This window comes from Physella acuta, unplaced genomic scaffold, assembly GCF_028476545.2.
Source record: "Physella acuta isolate Inbredline_101_S28 unplaced genomic scaffold, ASM2847654v3 ptg000067l, whole genome shotgun sequence".
Taxonomy (NCBI): Eukaryota; Metazoa; Mollusca; class Gastropoda; family Physidae; genus Physella; species Physella acuta.
The window spans coordinates 379,982-401,368 of record NW_026731587.1 but is presented as its reverse complement, the minus strand read 5'-3'; the positions used below and the strand labels follow the sequence as shown (position 1 = coordinate 401,368).

Here is a 21,387-nt window from a genome sequence, read left to right as displayed (position 1 = left end):
ATCTAACAGACCAGATCTAACACACTTTAACTGACCAGATCTAACAGACCAGATCTAACAGACCAGATCTAACAGACCAGATCTAACAGACTTTAACAGACCAGATCTAACAGACCAGATCTATCAGACCAGATCTAACAGACCAGATCTAACAGACCAGATCTATCAGACCAGATCTAACAGACCAGATCTAACAGACCAGATCTAACAGACCAGATCTAACAGACTTTAACAGACCAGATCTAACAGACCAGATCTATCAGACCAGATCTAACAGACCAGATCTAACAGACCAGATCTAACAGACCAGATCTAACAGACTTTAACTGACCAGATCTAACAGACTTTAACAGACCAGATCTAACAGACCAGATCTAACAGACCAGATCTAACAGACCAGATCTAACAGACCAGATCTAACAGACTTTAACAGACCAGATCTAACAGACCAGATCTAACAGACTAGATCTAACAGACCAGATCTAACAGACCAGATCTAACAGACCAGATCTAACAGACTTTAACAGACCAGATTTAACAGACCAGATCTAACAGACCAGATCTAACAGACCAGATCTAACAGACCAGATCTAACAGACCAGATCTAACAGACCAGATCTAACAGACCAGATCTAACAGACTTTAACAGACCAGATTTAACAGACCAGATCTAACAGACCAGATCTAACAGACCAGATCTAACAGACTTTAACAGACCAGATTTAACAGACCAGATCTAACAGACCAGATCTAACAGACTTTAACAGACCAGATCTAACAGACCAGATCTAACAGACCAGATCTAACAGACTTTAACAGACCAGATCTAACAGACCAGATCTAACAGACCAGATCTAACAGACCAGATCTAACAGACCAGATCTAACAGACCAGATCTAACAGACCAGATCTAACAGACTTTAACAGACCAGATTTAACAGACCAGATCTAACAGACCAGATCTAACAGACTTTAACAGACCAGATCTAACAGACCAGATCTAACAGACCAGATCTAACAGACTTTAACAGACCAGATCTAACAGAGCAGATCTAACAGACCAGATCTAACAGACCAGATCTAACAGACCAGATCTAACAGACCAGATCTAACAGACCAGATCTAACAGACTTTAACAGACCAGATCTAACAGACCAGATCTAACAGACTTTAACAGACCAGATCTAACAGACCAGATCTAACAGACTTTAACAGACCAGATCTAACAGACCAGATCTAACAGACCAGATCTAACAGACCAGATCTAACAGACCAGATCTAACAGACCAGATCTAACAGACCAGATCTAACAGACCAGATCTAACAGACCAGATCTAACAGACTTTAACAGACCAGATCTAACAGACCAGATCTAACAGACCAGATCTAACAGACCAGATCTAACAGACCAGATCTAACAGACCAGATCTAACAGACCAGATCTAACAGACTTTAACAGACCAGATCTAACAGACCAGATCTAACAGACCAGATCTAACAGACTTTAACAGACCAGATCTAACAGACCAGATCTAACAGACCAGATCTAACAGACTTTAACAGACCAGATCTAACAGACCAGATCTAACAGACCAGATCTAACAGACCAGATCTAACAGACCAGATCTAACAGACCAGATCTAACAGACCAGATCTAACAGACTTTAACAGACCAGATCTAACAGACCAGATCTAACAGACTTTAACAGACCAGATCTAACAGACCAGATCTAACAGACTTTAACAGACCAGATCTAACAGACCAGATCTAACAGACCAGATCTAACAGACCAGATCTAACAGACCAGATCTAACAGACCAGATCTAACAGACCAGATCTAACAGACCAGATCTAACAGACCAGATCTAACAGACCAGATCTAACAGACCAGATCTAACAGACTTTAACAGACCAGATCTAACAGACCAGATCTAACAGACTTTAACAGACCAGATCTAACAGACCAGATCTAACAGACTTTAACAGACCAGATCTAACAGACCAGATCTAACAGACCAGATCTAACAGACCAGATCTAACAGACCAGATCTAACAGACCAGATCTAACAGACCAGATCTAACAGACCAGATCTAACAGACCAGATCTAACAGACCAGATCTAACAGACCAGATCTAACAGACCAGATCTAACAGACTTTAACAGACCAGATCTAACAGACCAGATCTAACAGACTTTATCTAACAGACCAGATCTAACAGACCAGATCTAACAGACCAGATCTAACAGACTTTAACAGACCAGATCTAACAGACCAGATCTAACAGACTTTAACAGACCAGATCTAACAGACCAGATCTAACAGACTTTAACAGACCAGATCTAACAGACCAGATCTAACAGACCAGATCTAACAGACCAGATCTAACAGACCAGATCTAACAGACCAGATCTAACAGACCAGATCTAACAGACCAGATCTAACAGACCAGATCTAACAGACCAGATCTAACAGACTAGATCTAACAGACCAGATCTAACAGACCAGATCTAACAGACCAGATTTAACAGACTTTAACTGACCAGATCTAACAGACAAAATCTAACAGACCAGATCTAACAGACCAGATCTAACAGACCAGATCTAACAGACCAGATCTAACAGACTTTAACAGACCAGAATTAACAGACCAGATCTAACAGACTTTAACAGACCAGATCTAACAGACCAGATCTAACAGACCAGATCTAACAGACCAGATCTAACAGAATTTAACAGACCAGATCTAACAGACCAGATCTAACAGACCAGATCTAACAGACCAGATCTAACAGACTTTAACAGACCAGATCTAACAGACCAGATCTAACAGACTAGATCTAACAGACCAGATCTAACAGACCAGATCTAACAGACCAGATCTAACAGACTTTAACAGACCAGATCTAACAGACCAGATCTAACAGACTAGATCTAACAGACCAGATCTAACAGACCAGATCTAACAGACCAGATCTAACAGACCAGATCTAACAGACTTTAACAGACCAGATCTAACAGACCAGATCTAACAGACCAGATCTAACAGACCAGATCTAACAGACCAGATCTAACAGACCAGATCTAACAGACTTTAACAGACCAGATCTAACAGACCAGATCTAACAGACCAGATCTAACAGACTTTAACAGACCAGATCTAACAGACCAGATCTAACAGACCAGATCTAACAGACTTTAACAGACCAGATCTAACAGACCAGATCTAACAGACCAGATCTAACAGACCAGATCTAACAGACCAGATCTAACAGACCAGATCTAACAGACTTTAACAGACCAGATCTAACAGACCAGATCTAACAGACTTTAACAGACCAGATCTAACAGACCAGATCTAACAGACTTTAACAGACCAGATCTAACAGACCAGATCTAACAGACCAGATCTAACAGACCAGATCTAACAGACCAGATCTAACAGACCAGATCTAACAGACCAGATCTAACAGACCAGATCTAACAGACCAGATCTAACAGACCAGATCTAACAGACTTTAACAGACCAGATCTAACAGACCAGATCTAACAGACTTTAACAGACCAGATCTAACAGACCAGATCTAACAGACTTTAACAGACCAGATCTAACAGACCAGATCTAACAGACCAGATCTAACAGACCAGATCTAACAGACCAGATCTAACAGACCAGATCTAACAGACCAGATCTAACAGACCAGATCTAACAGACCAGATCTAACAGACCAGATCTAACAGACTAGATCTAACAGACCAGATCTAACAGACCAGATCTAACAGACCAGATTTAACAGACTTTAACTGACCAGATCTAACAGACAAAATCTAACAGACCAGATCTAACAGACCAGATCTAACAGACCAGATCTAACAGACCAGATCTAACAGACTTTAACAGACCAGAATTAACAGACCAGATCTAACAGACTTTAACAGACCAGATCTAACAGACCAGATCTAACAGACCAGATCTAACAGACCAGATCTAACAGAATTTAACAGACCAGATCTAACAGACCAGATCTAACAGACCAGATCTAACAGACCAGATCTAACAGACTTTAACAGACCAGATCTAACAGACCAGATCTAACAGACTAGATCTAACAGACCAGATCTAACAGACCAGATCTAACAGACCAGATCTAACAGACTTTAACAGACCAGATCTAACAGACCAGATCTAACAGACTAGATCTAACAGACCAGATCTAACAGACCAGATCTAACAGACCAGATCTAACAGACCAGATCTAACAGACTTTAACAGACCAGATCTAACAGACTAGATCTAACAGACCATATCTAACAGACCAGATCTAACAGACCAGATCTAACAGACCAAATCTAACAGACCAAATCTAACAGACGTTAAAAGATCAAATAAAATATACAAAAGGTGAAGTGAACTCTTAATTTTTTTAAATAAGGGAGGCAGATTTGAAGCTGCATTAGAAGAGAAAATCATAAATAAAGATGATAATACTATCCAGAGAAAATCATAAATAGTTTTTTTTACTAACCAGAGAAAATTATAAATAAAGATGATAATGCTATCCCGAGAAAATCATAAATAAAGATGATAATACTATCCAGAGAAAATCATAAATAGTTTTTTTTTACTAACCAGAGAAAATTATAAATAAAGATGGTTTACTTGCCAGAGAAAATCATAAATAAAGATGAATTACTAGCCAGAGAAAATCATAAATAAAGATGATTTACTAGCCAGAGAAAATCATAAATAAAGATGATTTACTAACCTGTACGGCTCTACTTTTTTGGGTGGTGTCTTTATTTTGGGACTGTGGAAGAAAAGAAAATGTGTTCGAATTTTTAAATAATGCTTATGGTCAATTTGATTCATGAGATTATGATATAAAATTATTAAATTCTGAAGGTTTTTGAAAGTTAAAACTAAGTAACATGATTTCCAAGTACCGGAAATCATCCATAAGTAAATTGAAATCTACGTACAGTACCTAATAAATTTATATATTTTCCCCACTTGACTGAAAGGGTATTAAAGTTTTTATGTTCACTATAATACAATAAATACTTTTCTTTTCACTGAGTTAACTCAGACCTTAACAGAAATCTACATTCATGATATACATTCGTATATATATATATATATATATATATATATATATATATATATATATATATATATATATATATATATATATATATATATATATATATATATATATATGTATATATGTATATATATATATATATATATATATATATATATATATATATATATATATATATATATATATATATATATATATATATATATAGAGAGAGAGAGAGAGAGAGAAGTATAACTTTTATATAATACTTAAAATAACATTTCGTTGACCAAACTGCGCACGCACACACAGCAATAACGCATACGGTTCCATGAAAAATGATCTCAGGACAAATGATCTCAGGACAAATGATCTCAAGGACAAATGGTCTCACGGACAAAAGATATCAGGACAAAATATATCAGAACAAACGATATCATGGACAAATGATGCCAGACAAAATATCAGACAAAATATCTCACACAAAATTTTAATACTATTTACGACGATTTTAATTGATTTGAGCTTTTTTTTTATTGACTGTCAATATGGTTTTTTACTTTTTTACGCATAATAATTGTGAATAAAATGAATTTGTTAAACTTAACAAAACATCAAAAGATTTATGTAACTCAATCTTTGTGATAGCATTTGATTTGAAAAAGTAAAAATTAAAACAAACGTATAATAAATGATAATGTATAAAACAAATAAAGTAACATAAATATTCAAAACACGCGAAACATTTTACAAAAATATGAATGGGTCTTCAGGCCAGTGGCGTAGCGAGGTCGGGTGTCACCCGGTGCGGCACTTAATGGTGTCACCCCCCCCCCCCCCCCCCCCCAGAGGCATAGAGACCCTTCCCAGGGACAAACTTTCAAATTTTCGATTTGCACCCCCCCCCCCCTCAAACTTTTGATTTGCACCCCCCACTCGAGTTTTTCTCTATATATTTTGCTATTTTTTGCGTTGGTGTCACCCCCCTAAAAGGTGTCACCCGGTGCGGTCCGCACCCCCCGCCCCCCCCCCCCCCCTTCGCTACGCCTCTGTCTTCAGGTTCGTAACGTGAAACTATGGTTTTATTGCATCATAAACCCAAACATAACGTTTACTTTTCTCTGCTGGCAGGTACATCGTTATGATCACGCCTCTCCAATACTATGTGATTATGTATGGTGTGAACTCTTGCTCGACATGTTCTAACTTCACATTTCTAAATCTCTTTGCCTGCTGCTCCACTTCTGGCTTTAATAAACATAAATTCACGAGAAACTAATGTCCTAAAACCTTTCTGCGAGGTAACGAATGAGGCCATAGCTGAATAATCGGTACCAATACTGCTTTGTTTGCATGCACACTACGACAAACTTAGCTCCGCGATGACCGCTGTCGTTTAAATAAGCATTTGTCACCTGATCACCAAGGTGTGACCGACGCATAACTATTGGCTGTAGATGCTAGTTGTATTGTCCATGGAGGGCGGATGTCTTTCCCTTAAGGCATGTCTCTGCCATCAAAGCTGGCGGCCATCTTGATACGAAGGTTTATCTTTATTGTTATTTCATTCCATTTGATCTAGTTTCGTCCACCTGACGTAGTAGGATTGTCTCATGTTTGTCAAGACCACCTACACTATCTATCGAAATAAAATTCTTTAATATTCGCATACTATATTAGCAATCTTAATTTTAAAATGTTTAGTTCAATATGACAGATATATACGGCAAACATTTCTCACAATTATTATATAGGCATATAAACAATAATAAACATAGTAAACAAAACCATATGACAGTCAATTCAAAAAATGTTCAGATCAACTAAAATAATCAAATACACTATTAAAATTTTGCTGTGAGATATTTTGTCAGAGATCGATTGTCCTGAGATCATTTTTCCTGATATATTTTGTTCAGGTATCTTTTGTCCGTGAGATCATTTGTCCTGAGATAATCTGTACGTGAGATAATTTGTACGTGAGATATTTTTGTCTGAGATATTTTGTCTGAGATCATTTGTCTTGAGATCATTTTTTCTGTCACCACGCATACACACTCGCACGCGCGCGCGCACACACACACACACGCACACACACCACACACACATATACAAACAGACATAATTGTAAAACTAGGTTTTTTTCCAACTCGGGTAGGTGAAAAATGTCGACATTTTGTGAAAATCTAAATGTATTACTATATGTAAATAATAATATATGTAGCGTTTGCTGACCAGAAAAAGATGTATGAATTTTACGACAGCATTTCATGGTAAATTTTTAATTCATACTTTACTGCGTTGTTGGTTTGATTTCACCATGAAATGAAGTTGAATGGCTATTTTTAGTTTGAAATTCTAGTTATTTTTTATAATACGAAAGAAGAAAACGAACACAGTTTTCCAACTCAAAACCAACAAAAAAATATACACAAAAAAAACAAAATTTCAAGTACACACACAACCATAACAGCCAATAGAACTAAAATGTTAAAACAATCAACGAAAAACATAGACTTTAAACACAACCATAACAGCCAATAGAACTAAAATGTTAAAACAATCAACTAAAAACATAGACTTTAAACACAACCATAACAGCCAATAGAACTAAAATGTTAAAACAATCAACGAAAAACATAGACTTTAAACACAACCATAACAGCCAATAGAACTAAAATGTTAAAACAATCAACGAAAAACATAGACTTTAAACACAACCATGAGCTGCATGTACAAACACAGAGCAATTGGTCAGAGAGAAACACCAGCACATCATTTGAAATCAAAACGTACCGATACTTGCTGCAGCAGTACGCCACCAATGCTGCTAGTCCTACCACAAACAGAAGGCCTGCAGGACATACACATTGACATCAGTTATCACATTAGTGGATGGAACTAAGTCATGGGACATCAAACGTCACATGAATATGTCACCATCATGTGACATATGACTTCACATTGACTGATGTACTTCCCACCCTAGCCTTAAAATAATTCTAACCTTAGCATTAAACTCTATCCCTAATCCTAGAATTAAACTTCAACTCTCATTATAAAACACTACCAGCCAGTCCAATGAGGGAACCAAATTATAAAACTCTACCAGCCAGTCCAATGAGGGAATTAAATGATAAAACTCTACCAGCCAGTCCAATCAGGGAACCAAATGATAAAACTCTACCAGCCAGTCCAATGAGGGAACCAAATGATAAAACTCTACCAGCCAGTCCAATGAGGGAACCAAATTATAAAACTCTACCAGCCAGTCCAATGAGGGAACCAAATGATAAAACTCTACCAGCCAGTCCAATGAGGGAACCAAATTATAAAACTCTACCAGCCAGTCCAATGAGGGAACCAAATTATAAAACTCTACCAGCCAGTCCAATGAGGGAACCAAATGATAAAACTCTACCAGCCAGTCCAATGAGGGAACCAAATGATAAAACTACCAGCCAGTCCAATGAGGGAACCAAATGATAAAACTCTACCAGCCAGTCCAATGAGGGAACCAAATGATAAAACTCTACCAGCCAGTCCAATCAGGGAACCAAATTATAAAACTCTACCAGCCAGTCCAATGAGGGAACCAAACAACGCTTTGAACTCTGTCTTGTCCCAGATGTCGGCCTCAGTTGTTGTTGTCGAGGCTGTGGTACTGGCTGTTGGTGTTGTTGATGGTGTTGTAGCCGGGCTGTAGGTGACGATAACAGCTGTTGTGGTGTTTAGCTGTGGTGTGCCGCTATCAACACAGACGACATTGACCTTGAAGGAGGTGCCGGCCTGATCGGCAGCAAACAGTTCTAGTGATCAGATTAAATCAATCAATAATCTGATGGCTAGTAAACAGTTCTAGTGATCAGATTAAATCAATCAATAATCTGATGGCTAGTAAACAGTTCTAGTGATCAGATTAAATCAATCAATAATCTGATGGCTAGCAAACAGTTCTAGTGATCAGATTAAATCAATCAATAATCTGATGGATAGTAAACAGTTCTATTGATCAGATTAAATCAATCAATAATCTGATGGCTAGCAAACAGTTCTAGTGATCAGATTAAATCAATCAATAATCTGATGGCTAGCAAACAGTTCTAGTGATCAGATTAAATCAATCAATAATCTGATGGATAGTAAACAGTTCTAGTGATCAGATTAAATCAATCAATAATCTGATGGCTAGCAAACAGTTCTAGTGATGAGATTAAATCAATCAATAATCTGATGGCTAGCAAACAGTTCTAGTGATGAGATTAAATCAATCAATAATCTGATGGCTAGCAAACAGTTCTAGTGATCAGATTAAATCAATCAATAATCTGATGGCTAGTAAACAGTTCTAGTGATCAGATTAAATCAATCAATAATCTGATGGATAGTAAACAGTTCTAGTGATCAGATTAAATTAATCAATAATCTGATGGCTAGCAAACAGTTCTAGTGATCAGATTAAACCAATCAATAATCTGATGGATAGTAAACAGTTCTAGTGATCAGATTAAATCAATCAATAATCTGATGGCTGCGGTTAGGGTTAGACTTAGGAATAGGGTTAGGGCCCCATCTGAACAATACATATATATATATATATATATATATATATATATATATATATATATATATATATATATATATATATATATATATATATATATATATGGTAGTTTACTAACAGAGGCACACATTACAACATTAAAATGACAATAACATATACACTAAAATAAGGATTGTACGGTAATAGCCAACGATAATTATCAAATGTTTTTTTTCTTTCCTGACAGACATCACCGGCTCAGGAGGTGACTCCCATTAGCCAGACAGGCCTCAAACTCCGAATACCTGTCTTGGATGTCGGTTTGATTGTTTTAAAACAAAATAATTTGGACAGTAGTCTACTAAGGAACTAAGGATATAGATTAAAAAAAAAAGAACACATAAAGCAGTGACTCATCTTGGTGATCATTTCCATTTAAACCAAACAATTATTCGGTATTTACTATTACACTAGCAGTCCCGGCCAGGCCCTGCACTGGCCTCTGAAAAACCTATCTCTCAAGGACCGTGCCTTGTGTATTTATTAAGTAGCATATAACAAGCATTGCCCGCGTTTAGGAAATATATCACTTCTCCAATTAAACTGAATGAGGGGGAAGGCCCGGGGCGCCTAATAGCACCCTGTCGGGGCGCCAGATGACGCCCTAGATTCGATTTAGTAAACGACTATAGTAAACTTTTTTATTCACAGCCTATCGCACTCTTGAAAAAAAAACGAACGTATACACCATAGCGCTCACAGGTGGCCCGGGGCGTAAATCATACTCTGCGGATGCGCCTGGTTCAATGATGTGAACGACTCTAATACTCCATCTTATCCGCAAACGGAAAGATAAAAGTTACAGGACATTTAGGAACGGCTTCTAAACTGTCATTCATTAAACTTAATAATTAGTATACGGTACATTTAGGGTATAAATTAAGTTTTATTTTAAAAATCGAAACAAACTAATAAAAAATATTTTTCCCGATGGGTCTAAGGGAAGTAATTTTTTTGTGTGAACTATCAAAGCAAGTAATTGATGGTAAAAAAAAATAACGGATTTAATTTTTTTGTGTGAACTATCAAAGCAAGTAATTGATGGTAAAAAAAAATAACGGATTTAATTTTTTTGTGTGAACTATCAAAGCAAGTAATTGATGGTAAAAAAAAATAACGGATTTAATTTTTTGTGTGAACTATCAAAGCAAGTAATTGATGGTAAAAAAAATAACGGATTTAATTTTTGTGTGTGATCTTTCAAGGAAAGTAATAAGTAGTTTGTACACTTCGTTTTTAGACACAATTAAACATTTTCTGAATTGTCTTACATTTAATTTGATTTTGTTTTTAACAAGTTACGTGAATTAAAATGTAAGTTTGGAAAATGAAACTGTTTTTACAAAACCATCAATATTAATTTTTATTCAAACACTTTAAGAATATTACACAATGACGATCAAGTAGAGTTTTTTTTAGCACATTCATGTTATCCACGAGTCCCCCCCCCCCCCAGGCTATCCGCTGTCACATACAGTGCCACATTCCTTACTGCCACTATGAACCCACTCCTGTGTTGAATTACTATATTTAAATAATATATAAATTAGAATAATTCCCACATGACACTCTCCCTGCTCCTATTACAACTCCGCCCACCCCACCACAGGTATCGAATCGAGTTTTCCCTCTCAAATGTAACCAACCCTGTGCCCGCGGGCGCCATGGCGCCCGCTGAACGATTCGTATGTGCCCGCCTCTCACTATTCGATAGAGACAGAATTTTTTTCATAAACATTATTTTAAAATATGATTTATTTTTATTCATGTGTTACAGTTTTAATTTTTTATTGACTGCCTAGGTTTATTAAATATGTTTGATTCTTGTCCCAACTTGTCTAGCGGCGAGCCAGACTGCACTATTTACGTTTTGTAAATACATTTCTCAGTGTGTATGCAATTTGAAAAAAAAAAATTGCCAAATAATTTTATTTTTTTGAAACATTTTTGTTTATTATTTATTAATACATTATGACTATAAGAAAATAAGAAAATAAGAAATTTTAGGAAAATAACAAGTTATGGAAGGAGTTTGTCGATTTAAAATAAGTGGTGCCCGCCACCCTACCGATATTTTAGAATGTGCTCTAGAGTAAAAATGTTTGGGAACCCCTGCTGTAGTCTATGTAATATTTTAAATTGTTTAACTCAACACGGCTTTGGTAAACCAGAGAAGAACGTACGACGTACGGACGTTGTATTCCACGGGCACTTCGCCTACGTCACGCCTGCCCACCCCTACCCCATACACATCCTATAAACATTGTTTAAATACAAATCAATGAACCAGAACCCTCACAGTTCAATGATTTTGCCCCCAAGAACCCTCTTCTCACTCGACTTTGAATCTTTTCACAAGCATATACTTAGTATTTATTACCTACCTGTGTACACATTGTATATAAATGTTGTTTGAAATGGTCTAAACAGTATATCCATTTGTTATTTTATGTAGACATATCTAAATCCATCTTCAAGATTTTAAAAATACGTATATTTATAAAATACTTCGATTTCATTAGATCATTGAAATTATGTAAATTATGTTGATGTACTTGTTTTAAATTACAAATAAAATTATTCAATAAAATAAACCGTGAGTGATCTACCCTAAACTTTCTCGAATCTATATATATAATTCTTTTCTGGGAGACGCTAGAAAACAAGCTGCAAGCGCGCTCCCTACCACCCCACCCCTACATGGTCTGGTGAGCTGTGGTTCACGCTACATATTTACAATCATAGAGCGGGTTTAGTGACGGCTATTAGGAGCAGATAATTTAGTTTGAAACTATTTTAAACTTAGGAGAGGTAACTAAGAGGAGGCTGCTTTCACGGGGGGTGGGGGGTGGGGGTGGGGTGAAGTGGGGGTGGGGGTGGGGGTGGGGGGTAGGTGGGGGTGTAGGGTAGGGGTTGGGGTTGGGGGAAAGGAGGGTATGGGTAGTATCGTTCTTAACGACCTACTGATAGTGTTTTAAAGCAAATATTTTCAGTGGCAGCATTGGTACTGTCGAATTTAAAAATTATGAATTACTGAAAAGTAGAAAATAAAACAACTAAATAGCGGCGTATAATATGCCGCGTGTCGGCTCGTATTCTTATACAATAATACGGAGGATGGAAACTCGGGATATAAACATGATTTTTACAAGCTTATATTTAACTCACTTCCTCGTCAGTCTATCATAAGACTGTCGTCAGTCTTTCTGTCTAGATCGAAACGCCCGAGCGAAATTGCAGGCACTTCTAACTGACATGAAGACAATGCATCATGACATTAAATTTGACTTAATTGGTTGCCTGATTAATTTTTTATGAATTGATTACAATTTTGTCCAAATTAGTAGGCTGTCTTATCAAACTTATCCGCGCTATTAAACACGCGTTATCACGTTCAGTGGGAGCGTACTGGTTTTTAGTCAAGCAACTCTTGTGTAAATAAAACATGTAAAGTACTAAAAACGTTTTTTCATAAAAACGTTTTAATAACAAGCTTTTGTGTAATAATGCACTAAAAAGGAGAAAATAAATTATACACTACTATTTAAATAAATTTAAAGAAAAGCGTGGTTCACTTTAGTATCTATTGGATAACTTTACTAATATTTAGGAAGAGCCCAACGCTTTTCTTTATAGTTATTTAAATAGTAGTGTATAATTTATTTTCTCATTTTTAATGCATTATTACATAAACGCTTGTTATTAAAACGTTTTTTATGAAATTTTAAAAATCCATTTTTAATTACTTATTTAAAAATAAATAAATAGAATCTCGTAGAAAAAAGAATTGTGCAATAAGTAAACGCCAAACAATATGTGTATAATAGTGCGGAATATTATTAGTACTTTATAAATTTACATGCGTTTTTTGAGGAATCGGAAATACTACTTTCGATAAACGGAAATAACTCAAAATTTGACAAAAGGCAGAGAATTAGATCTTCTACTTACATGTGAAATTTCATTTATCTATCTGAAACAATACTCAAGTTATTGGCTTTTAAAAAATTAAAAGTAGAATAAGTGCCATTTCCGGTTACCGGAAATAGCTGAAAAGCTGAAACAGAACTACACATTTGATATAATACTTATACATGAAATTTCATCAACCTAGCTGTTATCGTGTTCACAAACACACATACACACACAGACACACAGACATACACACACAAAGACATACGGACAAGATTGCAAAACTATGTTTTCCGACTCAGGGAGGTGTAAAACGTCGAGATTTGCAAACATCTCAATTTTTTTTATTCACGATTACAATACTTTCTCTATACTTTGTATACGAGAAAGTAAAAAGAGTCACATAATTCATTTGAGCTTTATATATTAGAGTAGGCATAGTGCCTACCTTCGCTTAGGTTTATAAAACACATTTGAGAATTAGCATGATTAGTTAATAGGTGAATATACTTTAATTTGAAGTTAAAACATGTAACATCAACATGTGTGTGAGTACATTTGTCTGTAAAAAAATATATAAAGGTTTTACAGCAAACCAATTTACATAAAATTTACATAAAATTTACACGTCATATCGTCTCTGTTTAAAGCGATTATACGATAAAGACTGGGGACCGACTTTATCAACTGTAACAGAGCACCTGGCAGCTAAGACAAGATCGCTAAACTATTTGCATATGATATTGTACCTATGCATACATTTTTTTTTCTTTTTGGCTTTAATTTAAAAAAAAAAAAACACACAAAAACAAAAACAAAAATAAAAGCAAAAACAAAAACAAATCGATGTAAATAAGTACATACACTGACAAACAGTTAGTCCAGACATTGAAGACAAGATAGGCGTTTCTATTTCACTTTCATTAATTTAATTGTTCAACACCGACATTTCCAGATAAAGACGACAATTTCTAAAAATACACGCAGAGAGTGAGGCCTATCTACCTGCATTTCTGGACACGCCACTACATTTAGCTTTATGTACTACTACGTTTAACTTACTCGTGTAATAGACTTCACCAGTTCGTGTCACCATGATATGGTCACTTGATGTTTTAGGTGACACAGAAAAAACCTCAAAGTGTGTATCCTTGTTAGGTGACGTCACATCCTTGTCAAGCTGTGTCAATGTTCCCAATGTTTTGAGCGGATCAGTATCTGTCAGTGTGACGTATGTCTAAATACAGTACAAGAAATACAGTGAGATAAACACAAGCTTGACTTGAAAAACGTTTCGATAACGTTATTAAAAATGTTTTAATAACACGCTTTTATGTAATCTATCTTTCTATCTATATACTAAGGTATATATATGCTTGTAAGTGTATATATAAATATTTTTGTTTGCCTATTTGGTTACAGGAAATAATCTGCACTATGCGTAGAGATGTGAAATACGTATTAAGGTAGAGAATAATGGGTTTTTTACCAAACTGGTCATCACAAATTTAATTAAAGACGTTAATTAATTAATTGATACATTCATTAGTAGAAGCACCACTTTAATTATAAAAGTTCAGAACAATTACTGTATTTATAGTGACGTCACATGATTCATTTACTTTTTACAACAAACATGGCGTCTTCCATGGTAGATCATGTTACCCTTTCAAAAGTTTAACGCATTATAAAGCTAACTTTTCTGTCGGCTATAGCTTTAACGATACGTCTGTTTGCTATTTTTATTAGTTCCAACACTATTTTCAATTTTCAACAGTTCTTCTAATTTGAGTATAAAATTTATTTAAATACCTAGATTCTAGATATAGGGTCAAGAGCTATGGAAAAACTAGACTTAAGCCAGCCGTGGATTCTAGATCTAGATCTATATCTAGCTCTATTTAGATCTAGAATTTAAGCCAATAATGAATCTCTACACTAAGCCGTTTCAGGCCTTAATTATTTTATATAGATCTTTGTTTTTTTAGCTATGGAATTGGCTAATTTTAGGATAAAATTTAATTTGGAATAAATTGGGCATTTTCGCGTAATTCTTACGCTAACTCTAGATCTAGATAAAAAAAAAGAGTACCCCACTAATTCTGCCCCAATCGGAAGTGCCTCGATAGCGGAGATGATAGTTTAATAGTTACCAAGCGGGCGGTACGGGTTCGAGACACATCACGTTAATGTTAATTTTTTTTCAAATATTTTTTTCTTCAGCATATGAAGGGATAGTGTGGTCATACCCATGCTAGGCCGAAATCGGTGTTTTTATACCATAAAAACATGTTGCATGAGACTTGGCGGGACAATGGGCAGGTGAAGTAGAGTTGGGCTGGTATAGAGTTCACATGTGACGTCAGAATATGAAAGGATAGTATGGTCAGACCCATGCTCAGCCGAAATCGGTATTTTAAAAGACAAAAACTTGTCTGAGTTGATGGGACACTGAGCAGGTGAAGTAGAGTTGACCTGTTTTTGTGACCTCAGCATATGAAGGGATATTGTGGCCAGACCCATACTCAGCACCGTATAGTAACTGTTAGTATTAGGATTAACGTTAAGGTTAGGATTATTAGGTGTTTTATTTCAGGTTTAATTTCCAGTTCTGGTTAAATTGCCAGTTTCAAATAAACTTTTCTTTCCAGTTAAATTTCGTATCTATTAAGATTTCCGATTTCTGTTAAATTTCCGTTTGAGTCAAATTTCCTTCTCCGGATAAAAGTTCTGTTTTCACTTAAATTTCGTTACCGATTAAAATGTCAGTCTGTAGATAAATTTTCCGTTATCGTTTATATTATCCAGCTAAATTTGTATTTCTGATTAAAAGGCCGGATTAAGTTAAAATGCCGGTTCCGAATAAGTTCCGTTTCGTTTAAATTTCGTATAAGATAAGTCCTAATTTTACGTATCCGGGACAAGTGCTGATTCCGGAGAAAGTTCTGTTTTTAATAAAATTTCGTATCTTTTAAAATTTAATTTCTGTCTAAGTTTCCGTATCCATCCGATTAAGATACCCATTCTTGATAAATAAAAATCCCTATTCAATGAAACAAAAGTTCCTAATAAAGTCCAAATAGAGACAGAGCAGTTTTAAATCCAACGGGATCCCCACCTACCCTTTGTCTAGCTTTGGCGTGGAAATATCACTTTTCTTTTTATAGTTCTATTTCAGTAACAACGACTGCTACCTTACCTTCTACGCGTTTAAACTATACCCATTTTAGGAAGTTACTATGTGTCTGTATTGTTGTTCCTGTACTTGTGTGTCGCTTGTCTGGTTGAATAATAGTCCTTTTTGTGTTTATGAGGCTAGCGGTCAGACCCTTCGGGGTTCAGAGGTCAAGCCAGCCCTCATCTTCCGTGCACCGGTTGTGATAGTGGTCTGCCATGAAAGCTCTATGTAGAGCTGATTGGCAGAAGTGTTTACTCGTCTGACTTGATGCATGGAAGGCGAGGCGATTTGGTGCCGCGTGAATTGGTAGGTTCGGATCCCGTTGGGTTTAAAACGGCTCTGTCTCTACTTGGACTTTATTCTGTAATTTTGCCTAGCTTTGGCGTTAAAATGTCAATTTCTGATTTTGGTTAAGTTCCTTCCGTTTCTACATACATTTTCGTATCCGGGTCTGGTTAAAATGCCGATTCTAAAAAGAAAAATCCGTTTTCAATGCATTTTTCGTTTCCGGTTAAATTTGAGGTTGAGGTGGTGTGTCTGTTTTCGGTTTAGAGAAAAAGATGATACTATCAACCCAACGCCCGTTGTATTTCTCCCAAAACGGGCTATTTATCTAGTATATAAAAATACACTACTATTCAAACGACCGTAACGAGAAGCGTGGATCTCTTCCTTTTAGAAAAAGTCTCCAATAGATAACATAGTAGCCCATCATAGATTTAAACCAATCTAATTGTTCTATTTAAATGATGTATTAATGCTATATATTTCACCCTATCCAATTTTTCAATCTTATTATAATGATCGAACTACATCACCACATACGGGGCAGGTTACTGGTCACATAAAAGGTGTTTGACCACATGGTTTTACCTTAACCTAAGTACGAGCCATATCGTTGACCCGAACCTTAACCTAACTACATGCTGGTCCATGTACCTAATGTCTAATCAACTTACTAATCCAGCATTGGTCACACATGCGTTGTCGTTGACGTCAGTCACGTGCACATAGACTGTCGCTGAGCTGGTGGCCCCCTTGCTGTCGATGGCTTTAAATATGGCCGTAATGTCTTGGGCCATGCCCACCTGATCAAGGTCATAGTCTTTGGCGAAAGTAATCCTGCCGAGACCTATGTCAAACCTGAAGAACAAAATGTCAAAAACAATTTTGGTCCATGTCACAGTTAAGGCCCATGTCAGAGTTATGGCCGATGTCAGTGTTATTGTCCATGTCAGAATTATGGTCTATGAAAAATGTATGGGCAAGATTAAAAAATAAATTAAAAATAGGCGGCGGTAGAATAGCATAGGCCAACTAGACATTGGTCAAAGAGAACCTATAGAATTGCAGGAGAACGATCTGACCGGTGATCAGGGGCGGAACTACCATACCGCCAGACCCCGCAATGCGGTGGGGCCCAGGTCGTTTAGGGGCCCATTTCCGACCAAAAAACAATGAGTTTTTTTTTTCAAAAATTATATTTTTCATGCATCTTGAAAGTGGTTTTGTAAAAAAAAATTTAAAAAAATAAAACAGGTCTACTATAGCAGAGATTGTTGCGTAGAAATATATTTTAAAATCTACAAGGGCTATAGTTTGAAAGGTAGCAAACATTCACACAACTTCCATGACTTACTGCCCTTCTTTAAAATAGGGACGCCCACGAAGCTCATTAAAGTAGTGTTGTACTATGTATAGTAAAAAGCAATTGATTCTCTGAATTTTTATTTAAATAAGACTACTAAACAATGGTATAACTATAAAAATCAATGTTTTCAAAATTGATATTATAAAAGCCAAAAATGAAAAAAATAAACATAACGCGAGAAACCATTCACGAATCAAGCTTACGTATTTATATATTTTTGACCAGCATTTTAGCAGGGTTCATGTAGCCCAAGATGAGTTTTGATTAAATTTGTCTAGTTTGTTCTCTCAGAATGGTTATATATTGCAATGAAGTACATTAAATTACTCAGTTAGGATATAGATTATATATATATATATATATATATATATATATATATATATATATATATATATATACATATAGGGGGCCCTAATTTTTCCTTTGCGGGGGAGCCTTTTTTTTCTAGTTCCGCCACTGCCGGTGATGTGTGACGGTCAGCTGATCAAGAGTTAGCAGTTGTCCTAGAACTTTGTTAGAGAGTCCAGTGGTTTAGAAAGGAGTTGAATGTAGATATTTCTAGGACTAGGAGGTAAGTTATGGTATAGATGAGATGTTGGTATCAGTGGCGTAGCGAGGTCGGGTGTCACCCGGTGCGGCACTTAATGGTGTCACCCCCCCAGAGGCATAGAGACCCTTCCCAGGGACAAACTTTCAAATTTTCGATTTGCAACCCCCCCTCGAGTTTTCGATTTGCACCCCCCCCCCTCGAGTTTTCGATTTGCACCCCCCCCCTCAAGCTTTCGATTTGCACCCCCCCCCCCTCGAGTTTTTCTCTATATATTTTGCTATTTTTTGCCTTGGTGTCACCCCCCTAAATGGTGTCACCCGGTGCGGTCCGCACCCCCCGCCCCCCCCCTCGCTACGCCCCTGGTTGGTATGACTAATAATAAAAGCCTTGACGCTCAATGATGAAAATAGAACTTCGGTAGTATTATGTTATATAACATAAACCTATTAATGAACTCCAAACGAAAGGGAATATATTTTTCATAAGGGAGTGCCCAGTCGTTTGTTCTTTCTTGAATTCTGGTAAAGATATTCAATACATAATATTGCGACCCATGCTTTTCTTTTTAGTTATTTAAATAGTAGCTCATTATAACATATTTACAGAAAATGATTTATTTTCTATTTAAGCGTATTATTACATAAACTGATAAAAGCTTCTTATTGCAATGTATTTTATGCAGTTTTAACAAGCTTTTATTTTACTTGCTTCTAACCGACCACTATCAAGGACAAAAATGGAAAAATTCTCACAACAGATAAAAAGCAACTGGAAATATGGGCAGAATCATTTGAATTGACCATGAACAGACCAGGCCCAGAAGAAACTGCTAACTTCACACACCAAATATTTGTCTTGCTCACCATAGTGGGACAGTCCCTGGAAGGAACTCTTCTCTCTACATTAACTACTTAGATTTTGATAAGGCATTTGATAGCATCCACCATCCATCATTTAGAAGATACCAGAGCTATATGGCTTTCCAGGAAAAATCACAAACATACTTAGAGACATGTACTATCAAAACCAATGCTGTGTGCGACATGAGAATCAGCAAAGTAAATAGTTCAAGGTAAAAACAGGAGTCAGACAGGGCTGTGTTATCTCACCTGTCATCTTTTTGGTGGTAATAGATTGGATTATGAGAAGAGCCACTGAGGATAAGCCAAGAGGAATTGTTTGGGAACTTACCAACCACCTGGAAGACTGCGACTTTGCTGATGACTTGGCTTTACTCTCACATGCCCAAAACGACATCCAAGAACAAAATAGAGCAAATTGCTAAAAGCTTTGGGCTAAAGATAAACTCCATGAAACGAAAGTAAGGATTTACAAGTCTAATGTACGTTCTGTACTTCTCTATGCTGCAGAGTCATGGAAACTAAAAAAGAAAGTAGAGAGCAGCCTTACAGGTTTTGAAAGAAGATCCCTCCAACTTATTCTTAGGATAAAGTGGGACGACAAAATCCCAAACATGGAAATACGGCGAAGGACAGGCTTAAACGACATTGTAGTAGAATTATAAATGAGGAGATCAAGTTGGCTGGCTCATGTTCTTCGCAACAGTAGAAGAAGACTCCCGAACATAGCGCTCAAATAGAATCCACCTGGATCAATATTCTTTGTCTATTCGATATGATACTGAACATGGAGAAGCCATCGAAAGATTTATTCAATTTTGTGAGCTTCCTGAAGCTGGTGCAGGTTTTTTTAAAACACTTCTTACAGCAGTCACAGATTTAGGGCTGTCAATGACAATGTGCTATGGTCAGTCCTACGATGGAGCGAACACCATGTCTGGTGGAATATCAGGTCTACAAAATCAGTTAGGGAAATAGCTCTATATGCATTCTTTACACACTGCTGTATTCATAATTTAAATTTAATTCTCATAGATGTCATTTCATCTAATATACAAACACAGCTATTTTTTTAAGTTCTGGAAAGCATTTATAATTTTTTATATTTTTTTTTAACCGGAAGTCTACCTAGTCTTTCTATATTGAAAGAGGAGCAAAGCAACACCATAGAATCATTTTCATTAACACTGAAACGACTTAGTGATACAATATTGGCTTCTATAAAGACATCAGTAGACTCTAAATTGCAGAATATACCAGCACTAGTTCTTGCTTTGAGAAGAATAGTTGACGGTGAAGTTAAACACTTTACTTCTAAGCAGATTTCCGAAGGAAAGGGAATTCTTGAGTTTTTAGTTGTTTTAATATTCAAGAAAAGAATTCTGCACAAGACTTTTAACGTATCCATTTATTTACAGAAGAGTAGCATTGACGTGTTAACAGATTTTCGAATAATTCAGCTTTTTGAAAATGAGATGAGAAGCTGGAGAGATGAATTTGAATCATAATTTGAACAAATTGAGAAAGAAGCCAACGTTCTGGCTGAGAAATG

At 36.3% G+C, this 21,387-nt stretch overlaps 1 protein-coding gene across 5 annotated transcripts in view; it reads right to left on the bottom strand.

The window, feature by feature from the left end:
• Positions 1 to 21,387, bottom strand: part of LOC131951834 (protocadherin Fat 3) — a 47,079-nt gene that overhangs the window by 1,562 nt on the left and 24,130 nt on the right. For all 5 annotated transcript variants that reach the window (XM_059314248.1, XM_059314236.1, XM_059314245.1 and 2 more), the window contains exons 13-17: positions 17,734 to 17,917; positions 14,659 to 14,833; positions 8,657 to 8,890; positions 7,878 to 7,935; positions 4,767 to 4,808 (exon numbers count right to left, since the gene is read on the bottom strand). In XM_059314248.1, coding sequence (XP_059170231.1) covers positions 4,767 to 4,808; positions 7,878 to 7,935; positions 8,657 to 8,890; positions 14,659 to 14,833; positions 17,734 to 17,917 — 693 coding nt within the window. The remainder of the gene's footprint in view (positions 1 to 4,766; positions 4,809 to 7,877; positions 7,936 to 8,656; positions 8,891 to 14,658; positions 14,834 to 17,733; positions 17,918 to 21,387) is intronic.